The sequence below is a fragment of the Salvia miltiorrhiza genome, chromosome 5 (assembly GCF_028751815.1).
Source record: "Salvia miltiorrhiza cultivar Shanhuang (shh) chromosome 5, IMPLAD_Smil_shh, whole genome shotgun sequence".
Lineage (NCBI taxonomy): Eukaryota > Viridiplantae > Streptophyta > Magnoliopsida > Lamiales > Lamiaceae > Salvia > Salvia miltiorrhiza.
This window is the reverse complement of record NC_080391.1, coordinates 28800471-28826738: the sequence shown is the minus strand read 5'-3', so window position 1 is coordinate 28826738 and position 26268 is coordinate 28800471. Positions and strand designations below refer to the sequence as shown.

At 34.5% G+C, this 26268-nt stretch overlaps 3 protein-coding genes across 3 annotated transcripts in view; 1 reads left to right on the top strand and 2 right to left on the bottom strand.

Annotated features, from left to right (window-relative positions):
* LOC131025745 (uncharacterized) overlaps positions 1–26268 on the top strand; it is a 774387-nt gene that overhangs the window by 70286 nt on the left and 677833 nt on the right. The window lies entirely within an intron of this gene.
* Positions 6067–6648, bottom strand: LOC131025757 (pectinesterase inhibitor-like). Its single transcript, XM_057955544.1, has one exon. The coding sequence runs from the start codon at positions 6646–6648 to the stop codon at positions 6067–6069; it is 582 nt and encodes a 193-aa protein (XP_057811527.1).
* On the bottom strand, positions 14074–16503 carry LOC131025756 (receptor like protein 22-like). Its single transcript, XM_057955543.1, has one exon. It carries the CDS (start codon positions 16501–16503, stop codon positions 14245–14247), a length of 2259 nt encoding a protein of 752 aa, XP_057811526.1. The 3' UTR covers positions 14074–14244.

The window sequence follows — 26268 nt, the reverse complement described above, 5'->3', positions numbered from 1 at the left end:
AATGTCCTTCCAATCTTGGTGGTTGAGTGTAGTTATGGAGGTAGGAGAGTGTGTTGAATGTTGGGAGAAGATGAAAGATATGAGAAAAAAGGGGGAAAAGGGAGTTTTGGGGCAAAAATCACGTCTGGGCCCACCAAAGGGGGCAATCCCGCCTTTTTCCCGCGACCACGACATGAACCGCGGTCAAGAACGCGGCCAAAATGAGAGGAGACCGCGGTCGAGGTCCGCGGCCGCGGCTCGGACCGCGGGTGATTGCCAAAAACGTTCTGGGCTGCTCTGGAGCAGAGGCCCGTGGCCGCGGCTTACTGGGCAATTTTGGAGCAGAGGCCCGCGGTCGGGCCCGTGGCCGCTGCCCGGACCGCGGGGTCCTGGGCTTTATGTGCAGTCCGCTTGTTCGGCTCCGTTCTCCCTCGTCCGGACTCGGATTTGGTCGCCGTTTGCGCTCACGGATTCCTCTTGAGACGTACTTCAATCTCATGTCTTCAAAATCGTCTAATTAATCTTTGATTTTTCCTGAAATCACTCCAAAAGATACACCAAGCATCAAAACTCAACAAAACTCAAAATTGGGATACAAACACATATTAGCAATCAAAATATGAAGGGAAATGACAACAAATCATGTGGAATTGAGGTACGAAAACCATGTTTGTCACACATGCATATATCAATCGATTGTAAGAGTAAGACAATAATGCCCACTATTGTCACACGTCACGCACGTGACAACTTTATGCCCAATCTTTCCTTTCAGTGTATAAGGCCCATAAATTATCAGTTAATAGATTTAACTATTCTGTCCGTAAGCCCTCCATACGTTGGCCTCTCGCTTGAGAGAGTTATGCCCATAATGCATTAATATTTAGAAAGACCCAATTCGACCACTTGCATGAAATTAACCATAAGCCACGACTCCAACACCAGTTGTACTCTTCGAAGGTTGAAATTCCTTCTGCCTATGCCCAAAGGTTACTTGTGGCTAAAACTTCTTAATCAATTAGTGATCATTTAATTAACCAAGATGCCCAAACCGTTTTAAATCAAACCTAGTGTATCGGGAACATATTCATGCAGTTCTTAAGACCATTTAGACCTAACGAGTTTAAGTGTCCATGCTTAATTCATCTTGCCTAAATCAAGTTAAAATACTTACCTAGACATAAAATGAAATAGACATAACAAAAGACATAAAAGGAATCATGTCGAACTGGAAAGTGAAAATACTTAAATTAAAAGAGTACTTTCGGTAAAAAGTGTCGCACAAAACATGAACAAAAAATGAAATGTTTAAACCCACAGACGAGCGTAGCTTGCTTCCCACACTATCTCTCAAATTACAACACAATAGAAAATGGTCACTGAATGGTTACCATCAGGCGAGAAGCTTTTCAATTAATAGGCACGATTAAAGCTTGAGAAGGCCCAGCCCATAGAGAGTCGGTTGGAGCGATGAGTCTTGCAATTCATCCATATCTTCAGGCCTAATTTTGAAGATTTGAATCCTTGTGGATAGGCTAGAGGTTTCACCCTATCAACCTCTTCATGGATGGCCATCACCTTCTGCCCAAATCGAATGCCCACACGTCAGTCCTACCTCGTCCGTTTGCTATGCTGTCTCCTATCTTGGACCTTTTGTCCAATGTCACTGGATCCCGCACGGTACTTATGGGTGAATGGTAGGTCCACTTGGCCACCTATACTTTGGAATTTTGGCCTTCAATCCAGGTTGCTTTATGCCCCAAAACGCCTCTGTCATATTCATGCCTCTTTCGCAGAATGCAGCAGCATTATGCCCTACTGATAAAAATTCATTTTACATTGTTTTTATTGATATTTTAGTGCTTAAAGTGTTAGGACCACTTGAAAAATGGTTACAGGACCACTCCTAGGGGCGCTCATTTCCCAGCTATAAAGGTTTTTTTGTCTTCTTCTCCAGATCTAACATCTCTAGGTGTCCTATTTGAGCAACTCATTATCAACTCATTTCTTCGTCACAAAATCTTTCTCACCGGGCCAACTCTGTAAGGTATGCCTTAGCTTTGCCAGCTCTGACACGCACTAATCCTAGTACTCACTTATATTGACATGTGAACTCTATATGTGGAAAAGCCAACTTTGCTTAAATACTCTTTCTTATCAGATATGTCGTTTATTCTTTCTGTTCCTGCAAATTAGTTTATAAATGTCATTAGGAGGCCCCTTGAGCCTTGGGCCTCAGGTATTTAGGCTTAGTTTCATTTGCACTAGAAGATCCCCAAATACGGTTACAAACATTTTAATGATGTTGATCCTATTAGCGTTGATGATTTAGAGGGTGGTTTTCGTCCTACAATAAGAAATGCACATATTGTACTTCCTTGTTTGCTTATCTATTATACCAAAATCCATTAAAAGATGAAGTACTTGCTATTTTTCTCTCTCATCTTTACTCCCTATATTTTTATCTCTCTCCTATTTCATCTCTTATATTTTTACTTTTTAACTTCTATCATCTCTTCTCTCTTTAGGCGCTCAAAGATTTTCCTCAATTAATATCTATAATTGCAAAATTGCCATCGATTGGGATGATTTTTTTTTTTTTAAAAAAAAATTAATTAAAAAACTACATTTTCACATTATCTATAGATATAGATCATCGAATTTAATAAGGATAGTATAATAATACTTAATTATAAAGAAAAGGTAGAACATATTTCATTTTTAATAAATATAAAGATCAATCTAACTTAAATTTAATTGAAAAAGATAATAACAAATATATTTATATAAATAATTCATAGACAAACATAACTACAAACGAATAAATTTAAACTAAATAAAAATTTCTATTATTTAGATATATAACTAATTATTTATCTAAAAATTTATATTAAATTAATATAAACTCTATCTTTTGAAATTTTATTTTTAAAATTAAAGAGTCCTAAAATGAATGAATATAACATCAAACATTATTATAATTAAAAGGGGTTATTGCCATAAAATACATCAAGTTTGCTAATTTTCTGATTTATATCATCACTTTTTTTTTTGGCCAAAAAATACATGAATTTATAATTTGTTTGTAATTATCCCACCATTTATAATTTCACCCAAATTAATCTGAGGTGGCAATCGGATTGCCAACATGACTGCCGGAATTGCCAACATGGGTGCCAGAAATGCCAAATCACACATACACACACTTTTCTCTCTCTCTCTCTCTCTCTAACACACGCACACACCCACTGCGCCGCGCACACACATGCACAGCCCTCCCCTTCTTCCTTCTCTCCGGCGACGGTAGCGTCGCCGCCGCCGCCCTCTCATCCCCTGTCTCACTCTCTCTCTTACCACCTCTATCTCACACACACACACACACAGAGAGAGACACAAACACACGCACAGCTCAAAATCGCCACGACCACCAAAGTCCACCGAAATCAGTAGCTATGGCTTCCTTCTCTTCAATTCAACCTGTCGCTCTCCTCTTCTCCCTCGCCACCATTTCGATATCCTCTGCACGCACCCGATGTTCGGCCCGGCGAGCCCCCTCTCTGCCGCCTTCCCCGCCCAACAGAGCCTCCTCTCCGCCGCCCTCCCCGACCAGCAGAGACCCCTCTCCGCCGCCCTCCTCCACCAACAGAGCTCGACCTCCGCCGTCCTCCAGTTTCTCTCCTCGACCAAAACCACCAATTTCACCATGCTCAATTATAGATCTGCAAATTGGAAGACTTTGGGTGAAGGCGACAGAGATCGAGAGGGGAAGTAGTGGCGGCGGGGTTGGGGGAAGGGAAGGGCTCCGCCCGCTGAGCAGGAGAAGTGGCGGCGGCGGGAGTGGTGGAGGGAGACGGTCTGTTGGGTACTTAGGTTGGCCGTTGGGGGTAAGGGGCGGAGGGGTTTGGGTGGCGGGGAGGAAGAGGACGGTCGTTTGGGGGGGAGGGGAGAGGACGGTCTGGGGGTGAGGGTGGGCGGCGGAGGTGTTTGGGTGGGGGAGAGGAAGAGGACGGTCGGGGGGGGGGGGAAGAGGATGGTCTGGGGGTGGGGGTGGGTGGGAGCGCCGACACATCATCATTCCCAAATAAATTAAAGGCCACGTCAGTGCCACGTAAGCTACGTAAATGACACATAAGTTTCGATTTCGCCGGAAATATTCACTGTGGGATAATTACAAACAAATTATAAATTCATGTATTTTTTGGCCAAAAAAAAAGTGATGATATAAATCAGAAAATTAGCAAACTTGATGTATTTTATGGCAATAACCCCTAATTAAAATATACTTCATTTGTCTCCAAAAAACATGCACATATTTTGGATTGTCTCTAAAAAACATGCACTTTTCATTTTTGAAGAGTAACCATCACAATCCCTTTATTTTTTGTCCATACTTTTCATACTTATTCACAAAAAAATCATCATAACCCACTATTACTTAAAAAAAAAATTTAACACATATAACATTATATAAAGTTGGACCTCTTCTCCACTCATAATACACCAATCTAAGTATTTCTTAAAACTCGTGCCATCCACATCGCCACATATTTTTCATAGACGAATGGAGTATAGAAATAAAAAAACACAAAATTTGATATTTAACAAAAATATAGGAAATGAAACAAAATTAATATGAAAAAGAAAACAAAGAAATTGTATGTTAACATTAATAGGAAGGAGATAAAATAAAGAGTAAAATTTTGAAGTAGCCAAAATGAAGCATAAAACACAATTTATGGCCACACATTGAAAAAATATAAAATTTGGCCATTTTTATTGATTTGAACGTTTTTACCCTTAATGAGGTGGACCGGATAGGATCAGGCACGCGGGTCGCATGCCGGGTCGGGTTAGGCACTTATGACACTATTAGTGCCATAAGTGCCAAGATTTTACTTTGGTTTTATTTTGGATTTCCGTTGGCACTTTTGGCACTAGTGCCAAAAGTGCCAACGGAAATCCAAAATAAAACCAAGTAAAATGGTTCTTATTAGTGCCATAAGTGCCAACGGAAATCCAAAATAAAACCAAAGTAAAATCTTGGCACTTATGGCACTAATAGTGTCATAAGTGTCATACGTGCAACAGAAACAACAGTAATAGAATCAAGAAATCATAAATGGAACATCTAAACCCTAAATAGAACATCTGAACCCTACGGGGAAGTATTTAAAATGGTTCTTTTGGCACTTATATTAGTGCCATAAGTGCCAATGGAAATCCAACATAAAACCAAGTAATAAAATGATACGTATGGCACTTATGGCACTATTAGTGCCATAAGTGCCATACGCGCAGCGGGCGCTTTCCCCGCAAACGCGCAACTCACCCATAATCTTCCAGCGGCCGCGCAATCATCCAGCGATCGTGCAATCACCTCAGCGGCCGAGTAAAAAGGGCAAATTAGGCATTTCACCTAATTAATGGCCATATTTTGATGTTTTAAGATTAGGGGCTAAAAATCGATTTTCAATCTTCATTATTGCCATTTGACTACATTGTTTTTAAAAATAAAATGTATTAAAATTTTAATGAAGAGAGAGAAAATAAAATATTTTAAATTTATTTTTTTCATAATTTATACATTTTAAATTCATTTTTGATGATTTTTATACCATATTAAAGTCTTGTCACGATCTTTAATTTAAAATGCATATTGAATATTTTTTTAATAAATCAAATTTGACGATATTTAGAAAAAAAATCAAAAATAAAAAAGAAGAAGAGAAAAGAGAGAAAAATAATGTGAAAATTGGTGGGAGAAAAAGAGAGATTAACTCTATCATTTTTATTCTTTCAAAAAAACTCTATCATTTTTATAAAAAAAAAACTCTATCATTATTGAATTATCGAATAAAAATTGGTACATTTTGTTTTTGAGAATTAAATATGGGTACATTAAGAACTTGTATAATTTTCTTTTTTAATACAGTTTCAATCCTCATGCAAAATTCAATCGACTTATATAAATGAGATGGAGACAGTATTTTATTTGAAAAATACTTAATTCAAAATCAATAAGACATTAGTACTCGAATAACAATTTATCCAACTTAGCTAATCTTGATTCCGATTCATAGTATAATTTTAATGGCGGTCGCTATCGTAGTAATCTTCCAAACGGTTTACCGCAACTCTAACCATATCCAAGTAAAGTCGAAGCTCATTGTTCCGGTCTTCAACATGACCCGGATCGAAGGAACCCGACCCGAATTCTCTCCTGCACTCTTCCAATTCCTCTTCAGCGTCGTCGATTTGATCCGAGATTCTTCGATTATCGTCGGAATCTAAGTTCCTCTGGGCCTGTTCAAGGTTGCGATCGACGTCATCGTAATTCTTGGAGCACGAGTGGTACTTGTTCTTCATCCTGTCGTCGTTGGAATCTCTGTACCACTGGTTGAGCTGGTCGCCGATTGCCTTGGATTTTGCCACCGCCAGGTCAATCACGCCGGCAGCGATGTCGCCGTCGTCGAATCGGTGTAACTCCGATCTAAGGATGTTCCAGCACACGTCTGATCTGTCAGTTTCGGAGCAGAGATCTCTCAGGTATTGTTCCGAGTTCCACTCTCGATCAGATCTTCGCCATCTTCTTCTGTGGCTTGTTGAAATTGGAGCTGCCATAGCGAGAATGAGAGCGATGAAGATCGTTTTTTGTGAGTAAGAAGCCATTTTTGCTTAACTATTTTTTATGTGATTTCTCTTGAAATTGATTTCTTTATATAGTAGTGAGCGTTGTTAATTAATCTTGCAGGTATGAGTTCAATTCAGACAGTTTTGAAGTTCAAAATTAAATTTTGAAGTTATATTGTTGCTGATTAATTGCATACGTTCCAATATGGCAGTTTGAATTTTCTGTAATTGTTTCTTAGTTAACGTTTGTTTAATTGGCATGTTTCCAACATCAAACAAATTAACTAGGGTTTCACCCGTGCGATGCACGGGGTACATATTTTATTGAAATTTCATCTATTTAATTAATTTTTTAAAAGATACACGAATATTCTTAAAATTAAATACAAGTTATAAGATAATAATAAAAAAATTCTTAATTTATTTTAAAATTTATCTATTCACATAAAAGTTCATAGTACATTTATAAGTAGTTGAGTAAGACATCAAATAATTAAGACATTTTGTTATTAAACTTGAAACGCACTTTTGTACTCCATAATTTTTGAAATAACGTACTAAAATATTTTATTATAAAATTGTTATACAATTTATATTAATATTAAAAATATATTTTAAGGTTAACATTTTAAATTTCTCAAAAAAAAAATACTCCATAAAAATAATACTTCCTCAGTCCATGAAAAATATAGCAATTTTGTTATTTTTGGTGTCTAGCTACTAAAAGTATGACACTCTACTTTTTAGAATATGGTTCCACATATTTTCCTTATCTTAAGCTTTTACATTACACATACCCCTCTTATTTACAAAAAAAAAATCACCTTAATTCAATCTCAACCACTCATTTCATAAAATGGTGGGACCATTTCTGAAGTGTATAAAAATCACCATCAATTTTATTAAAACTTATGCCAATCAAAAGTGTCATACTTTTAGTGGACGGGGGAGTAACATACCAAAAGACAACTGCAAACTTGTCATATTATTATTATTATAAAATTTGGAAGAATTCTTTATATACAACATTTGTAGTAGACGAATAACCTACCTTGTCTTTATTACATACCAAGATTTTAGACATCTTCAGCTTGTAACTCTAAAAACAACCACATAAAATTGATCATACCTAAAAATAGGCTTCTTCAAAAACAAACCCACGTGAGAAAGTGATTGACCTTGACTTTTGTCTATAGTCATTGCATAAGAAACTATAATAGGAAACTACTGCCATTGAAACTTGAACGGTAGTCTTGGATCAGCTGGTGCCGGTGTCATTCTTGGTATCAAGACTTGATGTTCTGCATTATGGACTGTGAGAATTTTCCCTTCCAAAACATGTGTACCAAGTTTTGGGTGCAGTGTATAAAGCTGTTGTTTTGGCTACTGCTTCGGATCCCATTGTCAGTTCTCATCAAGTTTTAGAATCTATTAAACCCATTCAATTGTATGACTACAAATATAACAAAAAACAGATTTAGTCAAATTTTGAAAGAAAAATATGGTTAAAGAACATATTGCAGTTCTCAGTAAGTGACTTATATACATCCTACACAAGCATATCATAAAAATAATTTTATCACAAAGTCTTTACAATGTCACAGACATATTGCAATCATGAATTGAAGAAAAAAAAAAGCATCAGATAGTAAATGCATGAGTTTCAACCAGAAAAACTTATTATTGGAGTCAATCATCCAAAAGAATTAAAAATCATAAGAACATTATAGATGAAAATATAAACTTCTGAAATCATAGATAAAATAATCAAAAGTGCGACATCGTTTAAACTCTTTGAGCCAAGTCAGATTTAAATAAAAAAGAAGAGACTCAAGCAATCTTAGTGAGCTGGATTGTTTATTGAAATATCTACAATAAACTATTTAGAGTGATTTTAATACAAACTGAGATACTAATTTCCACAATAAAGTATTTAGAATTGATTATTATGCATAATTAATGGTGGTAGCTTTTGTTAGATATTTTGTAACCGCTCCCAAAATTGTAACGGCTTCATATATTAATCAACCTTCTAAATATATATTGAGTAAAAAAAAGGCGGGAAATTTTTTGCTATACGGATCAACTTTTATATATGTACAGATTAAAGGAGAAATCATTTTCTTTAATTGATGAACAAATAATTTTAAAGGAACATTAATAATACTATAATATACATGCAGAAGCAGTTGATCTTTAAAGAACCAATTGACAATATAAACAAACTTCGAAAGTTTGGGAAACATGTCTGTGTTATGTTCTTAATTTTAGGCAACAGAAAACATATTATAGTTTATGTGAAAAAAAAATATTTTTCTAAAGAAAATGATGAACATTTATATCAAAACTAAATTTATAAACTCGTTATATCAATCTTGAAGTGTTTGGTAATAAACCTCGAGGTCGAGGTAAGTCTGAGTTTGATTTGTTTCGATTGGATTACACACTCCTAAATTGCAAATGGTTATATGAGGTATTTACGTATTGGATGTTGTAATTCATAGTTACGATTTTCTATTGACTTTTTCATTGAATTGTAAGTATATGATCATTCCAACGAGAAATGCTAGTTGGATTGATTTTAGTGTTTGATTGTAAGACTTGTGATTTTTTCTTAAAAAGCCGTATGTGAGAACGAGTGAAATTAATCTGTGTAACAATATTTGATTTTGGGACTAACTCATGTATATGAGTCACTTATGAGCTATTTAAATTTATGCTAAGTGCATGAAAGCTCGTTCGAGCTCATTTAGTAAGGCTCATTAATTAAATACTAAATCAAATTTTGAGATTGACAGTACTTTACTCATAAGCGAGCTTGTTAAGTGAATTGATTTGAAAATGTAATAAATTAATTTGCCTTAACATAATATATTTTTATACAATTATTGATAATAAGTGTATTAATTAAAATCACTAATTAACTGTAATTTTTTTTTTTGATAAATTTACAATATTAAATAAAGAAATTAAAAAGGATGAACTTTTTAAAATTCAAATTTAAATATAGAAAACTTGTTTAGACTTTGAGTTCGAATAGGCTTGTGAAATTTGGAATGCTCGGTAAAGAAAGATCAAGGATGAGTTCCAATGAGAGAATAAACTTGTAACCAATATAACAACAACAATAAGCCCATGTTTGGTTGGGTGCTTTTGAAAGATGGAAAGAGATTCGATTAATTGAATCTCATTTACTTGTTGTTTTGTTTGGATAATGAGTTAATCATTATCCGTATTTTAGGGTAATCCAATCACCCAATTTGTTACTCCTCGAAAAAGAGGGGAAACAAAAGAAAGGAAATTCCTTATTAATTAGTGATTCATTTCCATTGTTAAACCAAACACTCAATAAAAGTAATAGTCATTGTTACCATTCCGCACCTTTATTTGATTTCATTCCATTTCCATTCTTCTACTTGAACCAAACGAGCACTAAATATATATATCTGTAACACTTTTTTTTGCATGTAACGCTTTGACTGAGCATGAGTATATATATCTAGGGCTGTAAACGAGCCAATCTACTCGTGAGCTATTCAACATTCGATTCGATAAAAGCTTGATCGGTAATTTAATGAACAGCTCGTTTAGCTAAACAAGTCAAGCTTGAGCATGACGATACTCGACTCGTTAGCTCGTGAGCAAACTCGCGTTAAATGATGTATCTTAAAAGCATAAGATTATTAATTGAATGTCGTATATTTTATACTATAATTAGTAATATTTGAATTAAGTATCTAATTAACATAATTTATTTACAAGAAAATAGTAAATATATTACATTGTTGTGAATAAAATATCTTATACTCCAGTATATTTGAAAAAGGGTTAAGTACCAAATACCCCCCAACGTTGGGGCCCCTATCGCGTATAGGACCCTATAGTCAGGGTCCGCGCTGTTTACTACCTCAACGTGGCTAAACCTAAGCAAATCCCCCCCCCCCCCAACGTTGGGCCCCTATCGCGTACGTATAGGACCCTATAGTCAGGTATTAAGTACCAAATACCCCCCCAATGGTGACTTAATGCAGGGGGTATTTGGTATTTGAGGGGGGGATTTGCTTAGGTTTAGCCACGTTGAGGTAGTAAACAGCGCGGACCCTGACTATAAGGTCCTATACGCGATAGGGGCCCCAACGTTGGGGGGTATTTGGTACTTAACCCTTTGAAAAATAACTTATGTGTTAGGAAAATAACTAAAATTTTAAATTTAAAAAATTCGATTAGGCTCGACATTGTATTCAACTCGATTAAAGCTCGATCGATAATTAAAGCAAACAACTCGTTTAGCTAAACACGCCAAACTTGAGCAAGACACTGTTCGACTCGATTACACCCCTATTTATATCTTCGTAAATTTTGGATCACGATTTCCTCGAAAAAATGAGGTAAAATGCATAATTAATCCTCTCAAAATTCATTTCACAAATAATATACTATTAACTTTTGAATAATTTATATGGCAACTGAAATCTGTATCTTAGGCTATTAGCATTGGTAGAGGGCCCAATGCAGCCCGAACAATGTCCAAGTAAAGGCCGAGCTCCTTGTTCCGGTCCGCAACATGACCCGGATCAAATGAGCCCGACCCAAATTCCCGCCTGCATTTATTCAATTCTTCTCCAGCATCGTGGATCTTCTCCAAAATTATACGACGATCGTCGGAATCGGAGTCCAAGAGCCTTCGCGCATGTTGGAGGTGGCGGCCGACATCGTCATAATTCTCCGCACACAAATGGTACTTCTCTTTCATGCTATCGTCGTTGGAATCTCTGTACCACCGGTTCAGCTGTTGCCCAATTTCTTCGGATTTTTCTGTCGCCAGATCGATCACGCCGGCGGCGCCGTCGTCGTCGTCGAATCGGTGTAACTCGGATTTGAGGATATTCCAGCACACGTCAGGTCTGTCGGTTTCGGAGCAAAGCTTTCTTAGGTATTGTTCTGTGTTGTCTGGATCTTCTGATCTTCTCCATCTTCTTCTATGGCATGTTGAAGTTGGGATTGTGATCGCCAGAATCAGAGCGATGGAGATTAATTTTTGCGAGTAAGAAACCATTTTCTCACCACTAGGTTTTATATATGTTGCTTCGCTTTGGATGAAATATTTCTTGCAAGTGATTGTTTATATATATAGTTCTCTTGATGCTTAATGCTTCCATTTTGGATTAAGTTTCACCTTAATTACTGCTTTAATTTTGATGCTATTAATTACATACGTTTGATTAATAAAACTCAAAATAAATTCAAATTCAATCCAATTATTTTCCAAATTTGGTTCAGTTTAATACAAATCAAAACCGAAATGAATTTTCTGTTAGTTTTCTTGAATTTTGGTTCTAGTATTTATTATTTTATATATAAAAAAAAATCGGTTGAAACCAAACGAATGGAGTTTCAATTTTCTCAACTACTGTAATTCAATTTTATCCAAGTTAATATTTTCGAACAAGAACGACTTATCATGGAATTGAATGAATCTCGAATTTGTTACTAGTTTAATTCTGTCAAGCTAGATTTATGCAAAAAAAAGAATAAACTCTTAAAATAGTAGGGGTAATGGAGCTTTTGCAAATTTTTGATAACGAACGAACTTTATGTATTTTTACGTGAGAAACTGTAAAAGTACTGCACAAACTCAAATGAATAAAAACATTTATGTAATATTAGTATTTATTTGTTTACTTTAATTATTTCTTGTTCATAAATTTTACTATATTTTTGTACATGTGTACCTATTTTAATAAAAAATATAATTATTTTGTAGTTATATAATCAGCGACATATTTTTTTTCTCTCTCTCTATTTACAGTCAAAACAATCACATGCTACCACTTCATGCAACTACGATTTATTTTGTAAGTAACTTATATGTGAACATAAGTACACCAAAGTTCGAGATCATTCAAACTGAAACAACTTATTGGAAGCACATTAATTGGAGAGTTTCTAGATTTTTCAGGTGATCTAGACTTTCATATATTTTTTCTTTTTGATAAATAAAAAAATAAATTCAAAGTTCTCGTGACAATGGACTAATTACTAAAACTTTTGACATCAATTAGTAACCATATTATTATTAAGAGTAGTGCTATTAATATGGACAAAATTTGTCCAGAAAAAAAATGTTAAATACTTTAAAAAATCGATTTATTTAAAAAATTTGGATCAAACTTAAAAATAATTTAGTTACTTTTATTGTTTTCTCCACATTGTAATTTTTTTTTATAATTTTTTAACATTTTTTAAAAATTTTAATTAATTTTTTTGTAGTTTTTGTATACTTTAAAAATAATAATAATTAAAAAGATTATTAAAAAATTACAATATGAAGAAAACAATAAAACTAACTAAATTCTTTTTTATTTTGAACCAAATTTTTTAAATAAATTTATTTTAAAAAATATTTAACCATATTTTGTCAAAATAGCATTATTGTATTATTAAACCAAGACACACGACTTTCATATTTTTACTTCTTCATGATCATTTGAAGGCTCTCACTTGGCTTTCTTGTAATGCTTATTAACCCGAATAAGCTAAAATGTAAAAAAAAAAAAATGAATCTTGCAATATACATATCGATTTCACAAATAATACACACAACAAAATCCGACCAAGTTGAAGCCAAAATTAGTATTTTAGGAGATCTTCAACTTCCGCGTCGTCATCGTTGGGTATACGGCTGGCTGCAGCCCGAACCATGTCCAAGTAAAGCCTGATCTCCTCAACCCGGCTCGTGTCGAAGGATTCATCCCCTAATTCCCGCCTACAATTCATTAACTCTTCCTCAGCTTCGTCGAGATCATCCGAAACATTTGGAAATTCATCAAAATCTAATATCCTTCGCGCCAATTCGAGGTTGCAGTTAGCATCGTAGTAATTGATCGCGCAAGAAAGGTACTTGGCTTTCAACCTGTCTTCTTCGCAATCTAAGTAATACTGGTAGATTTTGTCGTAGATTTCTTTGGATTTTGCTATGGCTAGTTCCGCCACGCCGCCGGCGATGCTTTTGTCGTCTAACCAGTTTAACTTAGATTTGAGGATATTCTGACACTCCTTTGATCTCTTGGTTCCGGAGCACAGGGCTTCTAATCTTCTAGATCTTTCTTCCTCGCATTTTGAAATAGAGATTGCCATGGTAAGAATGACAGCGGCGATTATCAAATTTTGCGAATGCCAACCCATTTTCTTCTTTACTTTTATTCTGATTTTATTTCATGGAATTTATTTGGTTATATAGTAGTAAGCGTTATTAATCTTGATAGTAATTAATGCTTAATTGCATGTCTAATTAGCTGCAGTTTTGAAAGTCATAAGCGTGTTGCTTTAAATTTTGATGTTATCGTGTTAGTGATTACTAACATATTAACATTGGTACACGTGTAATGCACGAGAGGTCCTCGTGGTTGTGGATACAAATATGTGATTCTCTGTTTACTAACTGTAATCACTCGTGTTAAATGAGCCATGAAAATATGTGTGTCGTACTATAAATTAGCAAATACAGATTGAGAAAAATAAATAGATAAATAACAGACAATATATATATATAGAGTAATTGAAAAGAAATTTGAAAATGAGAAGAAACATCATGCAATGTTATTATGTTACAAAAACCAAATAGTATTATCAACACTATTGTCTCCTAACTTGATTCGCGGCTGCTCTTCTTCTTCTTTCATGGCTTCTTTTCCTGCGTTGGCGGTCAATTATCATTTCAAAAACCTCATCTACTTTCCCAAAGTAACTTTCTCTCAAACTTGGGAAAAACACAAGTAGCCAGATGATGCTTCCGAAGCCCACAGCATATCCAATCTCAGCAGATATATAATTCCATTCTATCTCTGGCTTTTCATGTCGCTCCATGTTTTCATGGTTACTGCAGCTTATGTTGAGAGGAAATCCACATAACCCTTCATTTCCTTCATATGAAGGATAGTCAAATGTTGCAAGTTGATAACTATATGGGATCCTTCCGACCAGCTTATTGTAGGATAGATTCAAGACCTGAAGGAATCCGAGATGTCGAAGCCCCTCTGGGATCATCCCTGTTAGCTGATTTAGTGAGAGATCAAGTGCTTCAAGCGCCACCATGTTACCCAATGATTTTGGGATTGTGCCCGTGAGGGCGTTGTGGGATAAGTTGAGAAGATAAAGCGAGCTCAGATCACCTATTGCTTCTGGTATCCCTCCTTGGAATTTATTGCAAGAGAAATCAAGAGATGTAAACTCTGACCAAATCTTGACAAGCTTCAGCTGTGTGCCTTTGATGGTTAATGTCACCTCATCCTGGTAGTAGAGGTTTTTCAAATTTAGAAATTCAAAGTAGAGTTGCTCGTGCCTCGACTGCCCATCACTGTCTAGCACCATCCGACTCCACCTCGAGAATCCCACTTGATAGAGAGAGCCAGTGAAGCTGTTGGAAGATACATCGATAATTTGAAGATCAGGCCAGTCTTTGTTGCATCTGATCTCTCCATGGAATCTGTTGGAGCGCAGGACAAGCACGCGCAAGCTAGAGGGCAGCATGCACGGGAAGCTGTCATCAATCTTGTTATTTCCAAGATTCAACACACTTAACCAGCTGCAATTTTCCATGGACTTGGGAATTTTTCCTCCTAAATTGTTGCCATTGAGATCCAGAGTTTGTAGGCCACAATTGTTAGAGAATTTATCAGGAATATCCCCAGTGATGTTGTTGCTCCTCAGAATGAACACCCCAAGATTCTGAGTGTTTTCAAGCAGACAAGGAGGCATGTTACCACTCAAGTTATTGAATGACAAGTCAAGAACTTGAAGATATGTAGCGCGGCAGAGGGTGGTTGGAATTGATCCACTCAAACTATTGTTTGAAACAGAAAAGAAAATGAGATTTGAAAGGTAGTTTCCAATGTTGATGGGAATGGGCTTGTCGAACTTGTTGTTTGAGTAATCTACGTACAAAGCTCGTTCTTGGGGCAGGGGCAACTCACCCCGGAGATGATTCGAGTGCAAGTCTAGAACTTGAAGAGAATCAGGAATTCTATAAGGCTTTTGTAGATCCACAAAGTGATTACAAGAGAGATTCAATTGCCAAAATTCTCCACTTCCAATTCCCCAAATCCAGTTGGGAATTTCCCCTCCAATTCTGTTGTTTGAGAGGTCCAAAAATCTCAAATTGGATTGGTTTCTAAGATCAGGGAAACTGGAAAGGTTGCAAGAAACAAGGCTCAATTGGTAAAATTGGGGAAATGTAGGAAAACTTGAGTTGATGCTGCTTGCATCAACAGACAAGTTATTGTAAGAAAGATCAAGAGTTGTGAGATTCCGAAGCTTTCTCATCTTTCCAAGTTGAAAAGTGTCATTGAAGAAGTTGTTAGAGAGGGAAACAAGTTGAAGGCTTTCAAGTTTGAAGAAAGAGTCGGGAATAGGGCCCTCAAGGCGGTTGTTGCTCAAATCTAGCTCTTCCAAGTGAGAGAGAGTAAGAGAGGGAAACTCACCACTAAAATTGTTGTTGTTAAGTTTAAGTTGTTGCAGCAAGGGAAGACCAAACAGAGATGGTGGGATGCTCCCATTGAGTGAATTGTATGCTAAGTTAAGCCTCTCTAAGTATATAAGCCTTGAAAGAGTAGATAGATTCTCAACCATACCTGAAAGAGACTCGTAGTCGAGCTGCAAATTGATAACATGGCCTGCAGCGTCGCATTCCACGCCTTCCCACTTGCAACAATCTTCTTCGATCCCATCCCACTGCACTAGTTTTCTTGAAACAGAGGAATCAAACGTTAAGTTGTTTTTCAGCTCAAGTAACAATATTTTCTGCTCATCGAGGCATTGATTGGAATTTGTTGTGCTAATAATAGTAATTAAAATTAAAGAGACGACGGAAAACTGCGGAAGCAAATAAATTGTCATTGTTACTGATGATGCTATACAAATGAATTTCTGACTTTTATAGCTGCCGTTAGGAAGGCTTAAGTCTTCCAAACTAGGTAATTCTATCTCTATTTTATTATATACATGTCATTTTAGTCTTCATAGTAAATTCTTAAGCTTCCAAACTAGGTAATTCTATCTCTATTTTATTATATACATGTCATTTTAGTCTTCATAGTAAATTAAATTACCAACAATTTATAGCTGTCGTGATTTGGTTTACGGCACTATAGAATCTTCCTAACTTTATCAAAACTTTATTACCTATTTTCAAGTGTTGTGGAATAGTTTCAAAGTTTGCCCGTCCAACATGGTTTAGATGCTTTATTTGTAACTAATTTCTGACTTGGAAAAAATGCTAAATGTTCCTTATTAATTTGGACGTATTTCATACTCCATCTTGCCCCACGCATAACGGAAACTAAAAAGAAAATAAGGCACGGAGAAATCTACATGTAAACGCAAATGTTTAATTTGATGAATATACATCTATATTAATTTGATTAAATATATATTTTAAAAAAATTACGTTTCATATTTATTTCATATATGTAAATAATATATAATATTATTTATTTTTTAACATAGTTCCAATTATATATGTAACTAAATTCTTTATTGATCCTAATATTTTATAATTTCATAATTTAAATAGATAATTACTTATTATATATGTAATATATTAATAGAATATTAAAATCAAATTTATATATATGCATTTATGTGTTGAATACGTAGAAATATATATATATATATATATATATATATATATATGTATGTATGTATTTTTCAGGGGCGGGGCTAACCTACGGAAGGCCCGGTACGAAATTTAAAATCGGGCCCTTTTTATTGCTAAAAATGTGTCAAAATTATAAAACAAAAAAATATATATTACCGAACGATAGTTTTTATTATTATTATTATTATTATTATTATTATTATTATTATTATTATTATTATTATTATTATTATTATTATTATATTACACAATAAGCATGTAAAAACTAAAACATTTACTTGAGAAGTGTTGCTCTCCTTGTAAATTTTGAAACAAAATCACTAATAACACTTTGATCATCAATTTCACACGCCACTTAATGAAGGAAAATAGCCCCAAAGCAATAAAAATATAAAATTATAACTAAACAAAATCACTAATAACACTTTCATCATCAATTTCACACACCACTTAATGAAGGAAAAGGGCCCCAAAGCAATAAAAATGTAAAATTGTAACTCTCAAGAATCGAACCTACATCAACAAGATTTCACATAACTTGAAGAGGGCATCTTTCCACTGAACTAGTTAATAAATTTATTTATTTTTCAATTATTTAAGTATATATAAATATATAGACCTATATATAATCGGAGGCCCTCAATATTTCGGGCCCTGTGCGGTCGCCCACCCCGCACACCCTCAAAACCGCCACTGGTATTTTTAAACAATCAATATAATATTTTTATAAAGCAATTAATATAAAATAATTAATCATCTAATTTAATTTTTATAAAATAAATCAAACAATTAACAATAATTTATACACAATAATTTAATATGAAATTACAATAAATATCAATACATATATGATGATGAACAATGATCTTAATAAGGTCATGTTATAATTGAGATTAAATTGAAACTTGATGTATCTGGTCAGATTATAAGGTCATGTTATAATTACGATTAAATTGAAAATTGGTATATTTTCTGGTCAAATTATAAGGTCATGTTATAAACCAGAAAATTGACAAATTATGGGTATTTTCCGGCAATAACCCCATATAAAATTGCGTACACCTTCAATATTTATAGATCAAATGTATATTTGCGGGTTGCTATCTCTATTTGACCATCTAATTATTTTCTTCAAGTTGATTCTTAAATGAATTTTGAGCAGTTCTTGAGATTTGTTGAAGAAATATGCTTTCGATCATCTTAAACTTATTCTTTGGACTGTTTGACATTGATGCGGATGGCCTCGCTTTGTTTCCAGATCAAATATGCTAGGCTTGAGCTGAGCTTTGTAATGTTGATGCAGATTGCCTAAGTCTTGTTTCTGAATCGAATGTTGAGTTTAACTTAAGCTCTTTGCAACGTTGTAATGTTGATGTAGAGGGTCTATGCCTTATTTTTGGGTCGAATGTTTGGTTTAACTTGAGCTTTGGGCTTTGTAATGTCGATGGAGAGGATCTACGCACTGTTTTTGGATTAAAAGTTGGACTTGATTTGAACTTTGGGCGCTTCCACGAAGAACGCATTGAATATTGGAGAGAATTTCATTATAGAGAATTCTCTTCCAATTCTTAAGCTCTTCGCTAATGATTTTTGCAGCAACATTTTTTCTCTTATAGCTCAAAATTAACTTTCCATCAAAAAAAGAAAGAGCTCAAAATTAACTTTTTACCCACTAAATGTATTTATAAAGTATTTGAGGCGATGCAGCCCTTCGCCTACCCGACACCCCCACCCAACCCCCCCTCCCCCAAAAAAAAATCTTCAATTTTTCTCGCCACCTCCATCCCACCCCCTACCCCACGCCCCACCCACCCCCCCTCGCCCATTTTTTTTTCTCGCCACCCCCTACCCCAACGCCCCCATCCCCTGCCCACCCTTGTTAGGTCCGGAGGGTCTCGAATAGGTGTATGGGGGGGAATACACCTATAGGCTATTTTTACAACAATCTACCGACCTTAATCAGAGGGATCTCAGTCAGAGATTAAAGCGAAACTTTTCATGCAAACAAGACACCTGTTTTACCGAAATTAGTTTTGACCAACAGGGTTGACGACTGATACTGAAAGCTCTTCAGTAAAGAGTTATCAGTTAAGTCACTGGAACTTAACTGATCCACGTAAGGGCTTCAGTCGTGTTTGCAAAGATAGAGATGATATCACTCTTCCTTACTATCAGAGGATAGTTCAGTCAGATTGATATCATACGCAGCGGAAATTAAACTTAGTTTCGAATAGCCTCGGTGGAGCAGATAGTTGGATTAAGGTTTCTCTTTCCTGTTAGTCAGTGTTCAGTTTTATCAATTGAAATCGCACAAGTATTGAATGTAAAACTGAAAGCTGTAAATAACACAGAGACTTTTACGTGGTTCGGAAAAACCCTTTCCTACATCCACGGCTGGTTGATCAGACCAACAATCCATTCCGCAAGTGCTTGCCTGGTGCACTGCAAACCGTACCCGTGTGTTTGCCTGGTGCACACAACCGTAAACTGAAGATAAACTCTCTTCAGCACCCATACACCTCGCGTAGGATCCCTGCTAAGCACACCTCGTGCTCAGACTTCCCACTCAGAGTTCAGAGTACCTTCCTGAACTCCGAATCACTCAAACACTCTTATGGAGGAGAGGTTTAAACGAGTGCCAACTATACTTACAAAGAACAAGTTCTTTGAAGCAAGTTTGACCTTTGGCTTCTGGGTAAACAGATATATGCCTAGGGTCTAAGAGAATGTATGTAATCAGTAGAGACTGATTTTGGCTTTGGAATTCTCTTCTTCGATTCAAGCTTTGGGCGGTTAAGCTTTAGGCTGAGTAGCAATTTCGGCAGAGCTTCAGCTTATGTCGTTGAATCGGTGAAGATTGAAGTGATCCTCGAGCGCTATTTGTAGGAGAACTCTTGAATAGATCCATTGGCGTAAATCGTCCTCAAGATTTCTTCCGTTGGAGAGCAATTCGAATTTGGGCTGAGGCTTCAATCTTCGAGGTTCCTTGTCTGTGTGGAAACGGCTCTCTTTGATAGACAGGAGAAGTGACATCTCCGAAAAGTAACCACCAGATAGGAATGACCTCTGCAGAGATAAGATATTGTGATATCTCTGCAGATAAACCGTAAACTGAAGATAAACTCTCTTCAGCACCCACACACCTCGCGTAGGATCCCTGCTAAGCACACCTCGTGCTCAGACTTCCCACTCAGAGTTCAGAGTACCTTCCTGAACTCTGAATCATTCAAACACTCTTATGGAGGAGAGGTTTAAACGAGTGCCAACTATACTTACAAAGAACAAGTTCTTTGAAGCAAGTTTGACCTTTGGCTTCTGGGTAAACAGATATATGCCTAGGGTCTAAGAGAATGTATGTAATCAGTAGAGACTGATTTTGGCTTTGGAATTCTCTTCTTCGATTCAAGCTTTGGGCGGTTAAGCTTTAGGCTGAGTAGCAATTTCGGCAGAGCTTCAGCTTATGTCGTTGAATCGGTGAAGATTGAAGTGATCCTCGAGCGCTATTTGTAGGAGAACTCTTGAATAGATCCGTTGGTGTAAATCGTCCTCAAGATTTCTTCCGTTGGAGAGCAATTCGAATTTGGGCTGAGGCTTCAATCTTCGAGGTTCCTTGTCTGTGTGGAAACGGCTCTCTTTGATGGACATGAGAAGTGACATCTCTGAAAAGTAACCACCAGATAGGAATGACCTCTGCAGAGATAAGATATTGTGATATCTCTGCATTTAATGCGGCTGTACTTGTGCGTACGTGGCTTCCTCTGAACGTTGGAAGATCAGTCCTAGGAGGAATGTTCAACTGATACTTGACTTTAGTATCAGTCCATTGCGCGCATTAAATAATCAGTCTTCAACTGATTCTTCAACTGATACTTCAGTTGGTAACTCCAGTCTTCAGTCTTCATTCATCAGTCTTCAGTCTTCGACACCGCAACTAAACTAGAAACGAACTCTAACACTTGAGTTCAAAACGATTCTAGTCTATTACAAATAAGTCCTATGATTTTTGGTATCATCAAAACAAGGGTTAGGATATTCCACAAGGTTCCCAACAACCCTTCCCATCCAATTTTTTTTGGGGGGTCGGGGGAGGGTGAGTGGGGGCGGGGTGGAGGTGGCGAGAAAAATTTAATTTTTTTTGGGGGGGTGGGGGCATGGGGTAGGGAGGGGTGGGTGGAGGTGGCGGGAAAAATTTAAAAAAATATATTTTTTGGTTGGGGTGGGGGGGTGGGGAGGGGTGTTGGGGGCGTGGGGTAGGGGGTGGGTGGAGATGGCAAGAAAAATTAAAAAAAAAAATTGGGGGAAAAAAAATTTGGGGGTGGTGGGGAGGGGGTGGGTGGGGGCGTGGGGTAGGGGAGGGTGGGTGGGGGCGTGGGGTGGGGAGTAAAATTAAAGAAAAAAAAGTTAATGGTTTCGATTCGAATAAGACTCACTCACTGACATTCCTAGTGTTAAGGGCAAAATTGGAAGATCAAAAAAATATACATTATGGAAAAATTTTATCACACCTGCAGGTCATGATAATATTATCATGATTTGTGATGAAAATGTGGAAAAAGGGGCTGCCCGGGAAAATTTTCCCTCCTGCCCGGAGAAAATTTGCTAACAAAGAGAACACATGAAAAAGATGGAAAATGAGGGAAATTATTTGTTTTCCATCCTTTTCCCACAAAGAGAACGCACCCTTATAGTAAGGTGATACGAGTGGTGGGAGCCTAGAAATAGGAACGTAAACGAATTGAATCAGTTTGATATCGTAATTTTATGTTTGTATTTGAATATTATTCGAATCAAATCGAATATTTATTAAATACGACTATCAAAATTCGAATATCAAATCGATTGTGAATTATTCGATTAATTCATAATCGCAATGATGAAGCGCGACTTGTGGTGGAAGAATCAATTCAATTTAAAATTTTAATTTTATAAATTGTGAAGTTTTTCTTTTTAAATTGTGAAGAATGACTTTAACACATGTATATCATGATTTCTTTATATTTTATGTTTTGAAATTATCAATTACTACTTCCGCCCCAACTTTTTGCATCCATATTTTCTTTTTTGGATGTCCCACATATTGGTATCTAGTATTATTTTTAGTAAAAGTAGGTGGAACTCTTGCTCCGCTTAAATTATTTTAACACTCACATAAAATGTGGGACTATTATTCCACTCACAACATACCCAACCACTTTATTAAAACCTGTGGCACTCTCAAATGGATACTAAAAGTTGGGACGAATAAAGTATTATATAGTACCATATAATTCTTTTATTGTATTTCTTTAATAATATTATAATTATTATATAGAATTAAATATTCATGAATATAAAGTTAAATCCATCCAACAAAGTGATGAATCCACTCTAAAGTTTACAATTTAAGGGTGAAAAGCAATTTATAATTTATTTTAGCCTATCCACACGTGCGCGCGCGCACACACAAATATATATATATATATATATATATATATATATATATATATATATATATATATATATATTAGTAATATTTAATTAGGTATCTACGAATATCATAATTTCATATTTGTATTTTAATACTAATCGAATCGAACATTTATATTAGACAGAAATCAAATATTTTTTAATACAAATATCAAATTCAAATCGAATCCCGAATCAAACAAAAATATTTGATTCAATTTACAACCCTACCTGAAAGGAGGCCAGAGGGAATTATGGTTAATTTGAAAAAGTTTCCCTAAGTGAGAATCTAATATTCTATACAAGGCATTATTGTAGTGCATTACTTTATATATTAAGTGCAATGATTCTGACGATAATAAATTTTTGTTTGAAGTTCAATTTGAATAAAAATATTTGATTCATTTTGATTTTGTTGGTAATCAGGGTTTGAGATTACTTCTCATGCATGTTTATCGGATGATTCAATCATGCAATTCTAATTCTGAATGTCTGTGTTTCAGTTAGTCTTTATTTATTTTTTTATTTTATTTTTTTTTAATTTTGCATTGATTGAATTTGAAAGTTACTGGAAAGATGGTGATGAAAATTATTTATTTTATTTGTACAAAAGAAGGAGTTTCTGGAGTGTATAAAAGTATAAGAGCATGTACAGTGGGGCTCGCTTAGGGATGGCAGTGGATCTTGGACCCGGTCCAGATCTGTGGATCCAGATCCGTTTTTATGGATCTGAATCTCAATTTTTTGGACCCGACGGATCTGGATCTGGATCTCAATTTTGAAAACGGATCTGGATTTGGATCTTGAAATTTTAGATCCGAATCCGGCCCAGATCCGACCCGTGGATCCGTTTTATTTTATATATATTTTTTATATTTTATATTTAGTTTACTAATAATATTAATTAAATTAAAAATAATAAATAAATTATATTCAAAAGAATAAAAATTAAAAGTAATTAGATAAAAGTATTTTGTGTTATATTTTTCATGATGGAAATTAGATATTGTTGATTTTGTGAAATTTTTTTAATTTAATTTAAAAATAGTAGATCCATGGATCTGGACCCGTAGACCCGCGGATCTGACGGATCTGGATCTGGATCCAAAATTTTCAGATCCACGGATCTGGTATATGAAAACGGATCTGGATCTGGTATTGTCCAGATCCGGCCCGTTGCCATCCCTAGGCTCGCTCATGAGTGGGCTCAAGCTACATTTCAGCGAGCCCTCCCCATTGGGGAGCTTGAAATCAAATATATATTGAAATACAAGTGAAAATTTAAACATTGATTATTACTAATCTAAGATTATTACTATGAATTCAAGATTCTTAGTAAGAATCTTATAATTATAACTTAAGAATGTTAATTTGATTAGTGATTCACTCATCAATCATCACTAATCTAATATTATTACTAAGAATTCAAGATTCTTAGTAAGTAACTTATAATTATAACTTAAGAATGTTAATTTGATTAGTGATTCACTCATCAATCAACACTAATCCAAGATTATTACTAAGAATTCAAGATTCTTATAATTATAACTTAAGAATGTTAATTTGATTAGTGATTCACTCATCAATCATCACTAATCCAAGATTATTACTAAGAATTCAACATTCTTAGTAAGAATCTTATAATTAATTATAACTTAAGAATGTTAATTTGATTAGTGATTCACTCATCAATCATCACTAATCCAATATTATTACTAAGAATTCAAGATTCTTAGTAAGAATCTTATAATTAATTATAACTTAAGAATGTTAATTTGATTAGTGATTCACTCATCAATCATCACTAATCCAAGATTATTACTAAGAATTCAAGATTCTTAGTAAGAATCTTATAATTATAACTTAAGAATGTTAATTTGATTAGTGATTCACTCATCAATCATCACTAATCCAAGATTATTACTAAGAATTCAAGATTCTTAGTAAGAATCTTATAATTATAACTTAAGAATGTTAATTTGATTAGTGATTCACTCATCAATCATCACTAATCCAAGATTATTACTAAGAATTCAAGATTCTTAGTAAGAATCTTATAATTAATTATAACTTAAGAATGTTAATTTGATCAGTGATTCACTCATCAATCATCACTAATCCAATATTATTACTAAGAATTCAAGATTCTTAGTAAGAATCTTATAATTAATTATAACTTAAGAATGTTAATTTGATTAGTGATTCACTCATCAATCATCACTAATCCAAGATTATTACTAAGAATTCAAGATTCTTAGTAAGAATCTTATAATTATAACTTAAGAATGTTAATTTGATTAGTGATTCACTCATCAATCATCACTAATCTAATATTATTACTAAGAATTCAAGATTCTTAGTAAGAATCTTATAATTATAACTTAAGAATGTTAATTTGATTAGTGATTCACTCATCAATCATCACTAATCCAAGATTATTACTAAGAATTCAAGATTCTTAGTAAGAATCTTATAATTATAACTTAAGAATGTTAATTTGATTAGTGATTCACTCATCAATCATCACTAATCCAATATTATTACTAAGAATTCAAGATTCTTAGTAAGAATCTTATAATTACAACTTAAGAATGTTAATTTGATTAGTGATTCACTCATCAATCATCACTAATCCAAGATTATTACTAAGATTATAAGATTCTTAGTAAGAATCTTATAATTATAACTTAAGAATGTTAATTTGATTAGTGATTCACTCATCAATCATCACTAATCCAATATTATTACTAAGAATTCAAGATTCTTAGTAAGAATCTTGTAATTACAACTTAAGAATGTTAATTTGATTAGTGATTCACTCATCAATCATCACTAATCCAAGATTATTACTAAGAATTCAAGATTCTTAGTAAGAATCTTATAATTAATTATAACTTAAGAATGTTAATTTGATCAGTGATTCACTCATCAATCATCACTAATCCAATATTATTACTAAGAATTCAAGATTCTTAGTAAGAATCTTATAATTAATTATAACTTAAGAATGTTAATTTGATTAGTGATTCACTCATCAATTATCACTAATCCAAGATTATTACTAAGAATTCAAGATTCTTAGTAAGAATCTTATAATTATAACTTAAGAATGTTAATTTGATTAGTGATTCACTCATCAATCATCACTAATCCAATATTATTACTAAGAATTCAAGATTCTTAGTAAGAATCTTATAATTATAACTTAAGAATGTTAATTTGATTAGTGATTCACTCATCAATTATCACTAATCCAAGATTATTACTAAGTATTCAAGATTCTTAGTAAGAATCTTATAATTATAACTTAAGAATGTTAATTTGATTAGTGATTCACTCATCAATCATCACTAATCCAATATTATTACTAAGAATTCAAGATTCTTAGTAAGAATCTTATAATTATAACTTAAGAATGTTAATTTGATTAGTGATTCACTCATCAATCATCACTAATCCAAGATTATTACTAAGAATTCAAGATTCTTAGTAAGAATCTTATAATTATAACTTAAGAATGTTAATTTGATTAGTGATTCACTCATCAATCATCACTAATC

Excerpts from the sequence above, each read along its gene's own strand:
- LOC131025757 (XM_057955544.1), bottom strand. The coding sequence starts at position 6,648 with ATGGCTTCTTACTCACAAAAAACGATCTTCATCGCTCTCATTCTCGCT.
- LOC131025756 (XM_057955543.1), bottom strand. The coding sequence starts at position 16,503 with ATGACAATTTATTTGCTTCCGCAGTTTTCCGTCGTCTCTTTAATTTTA.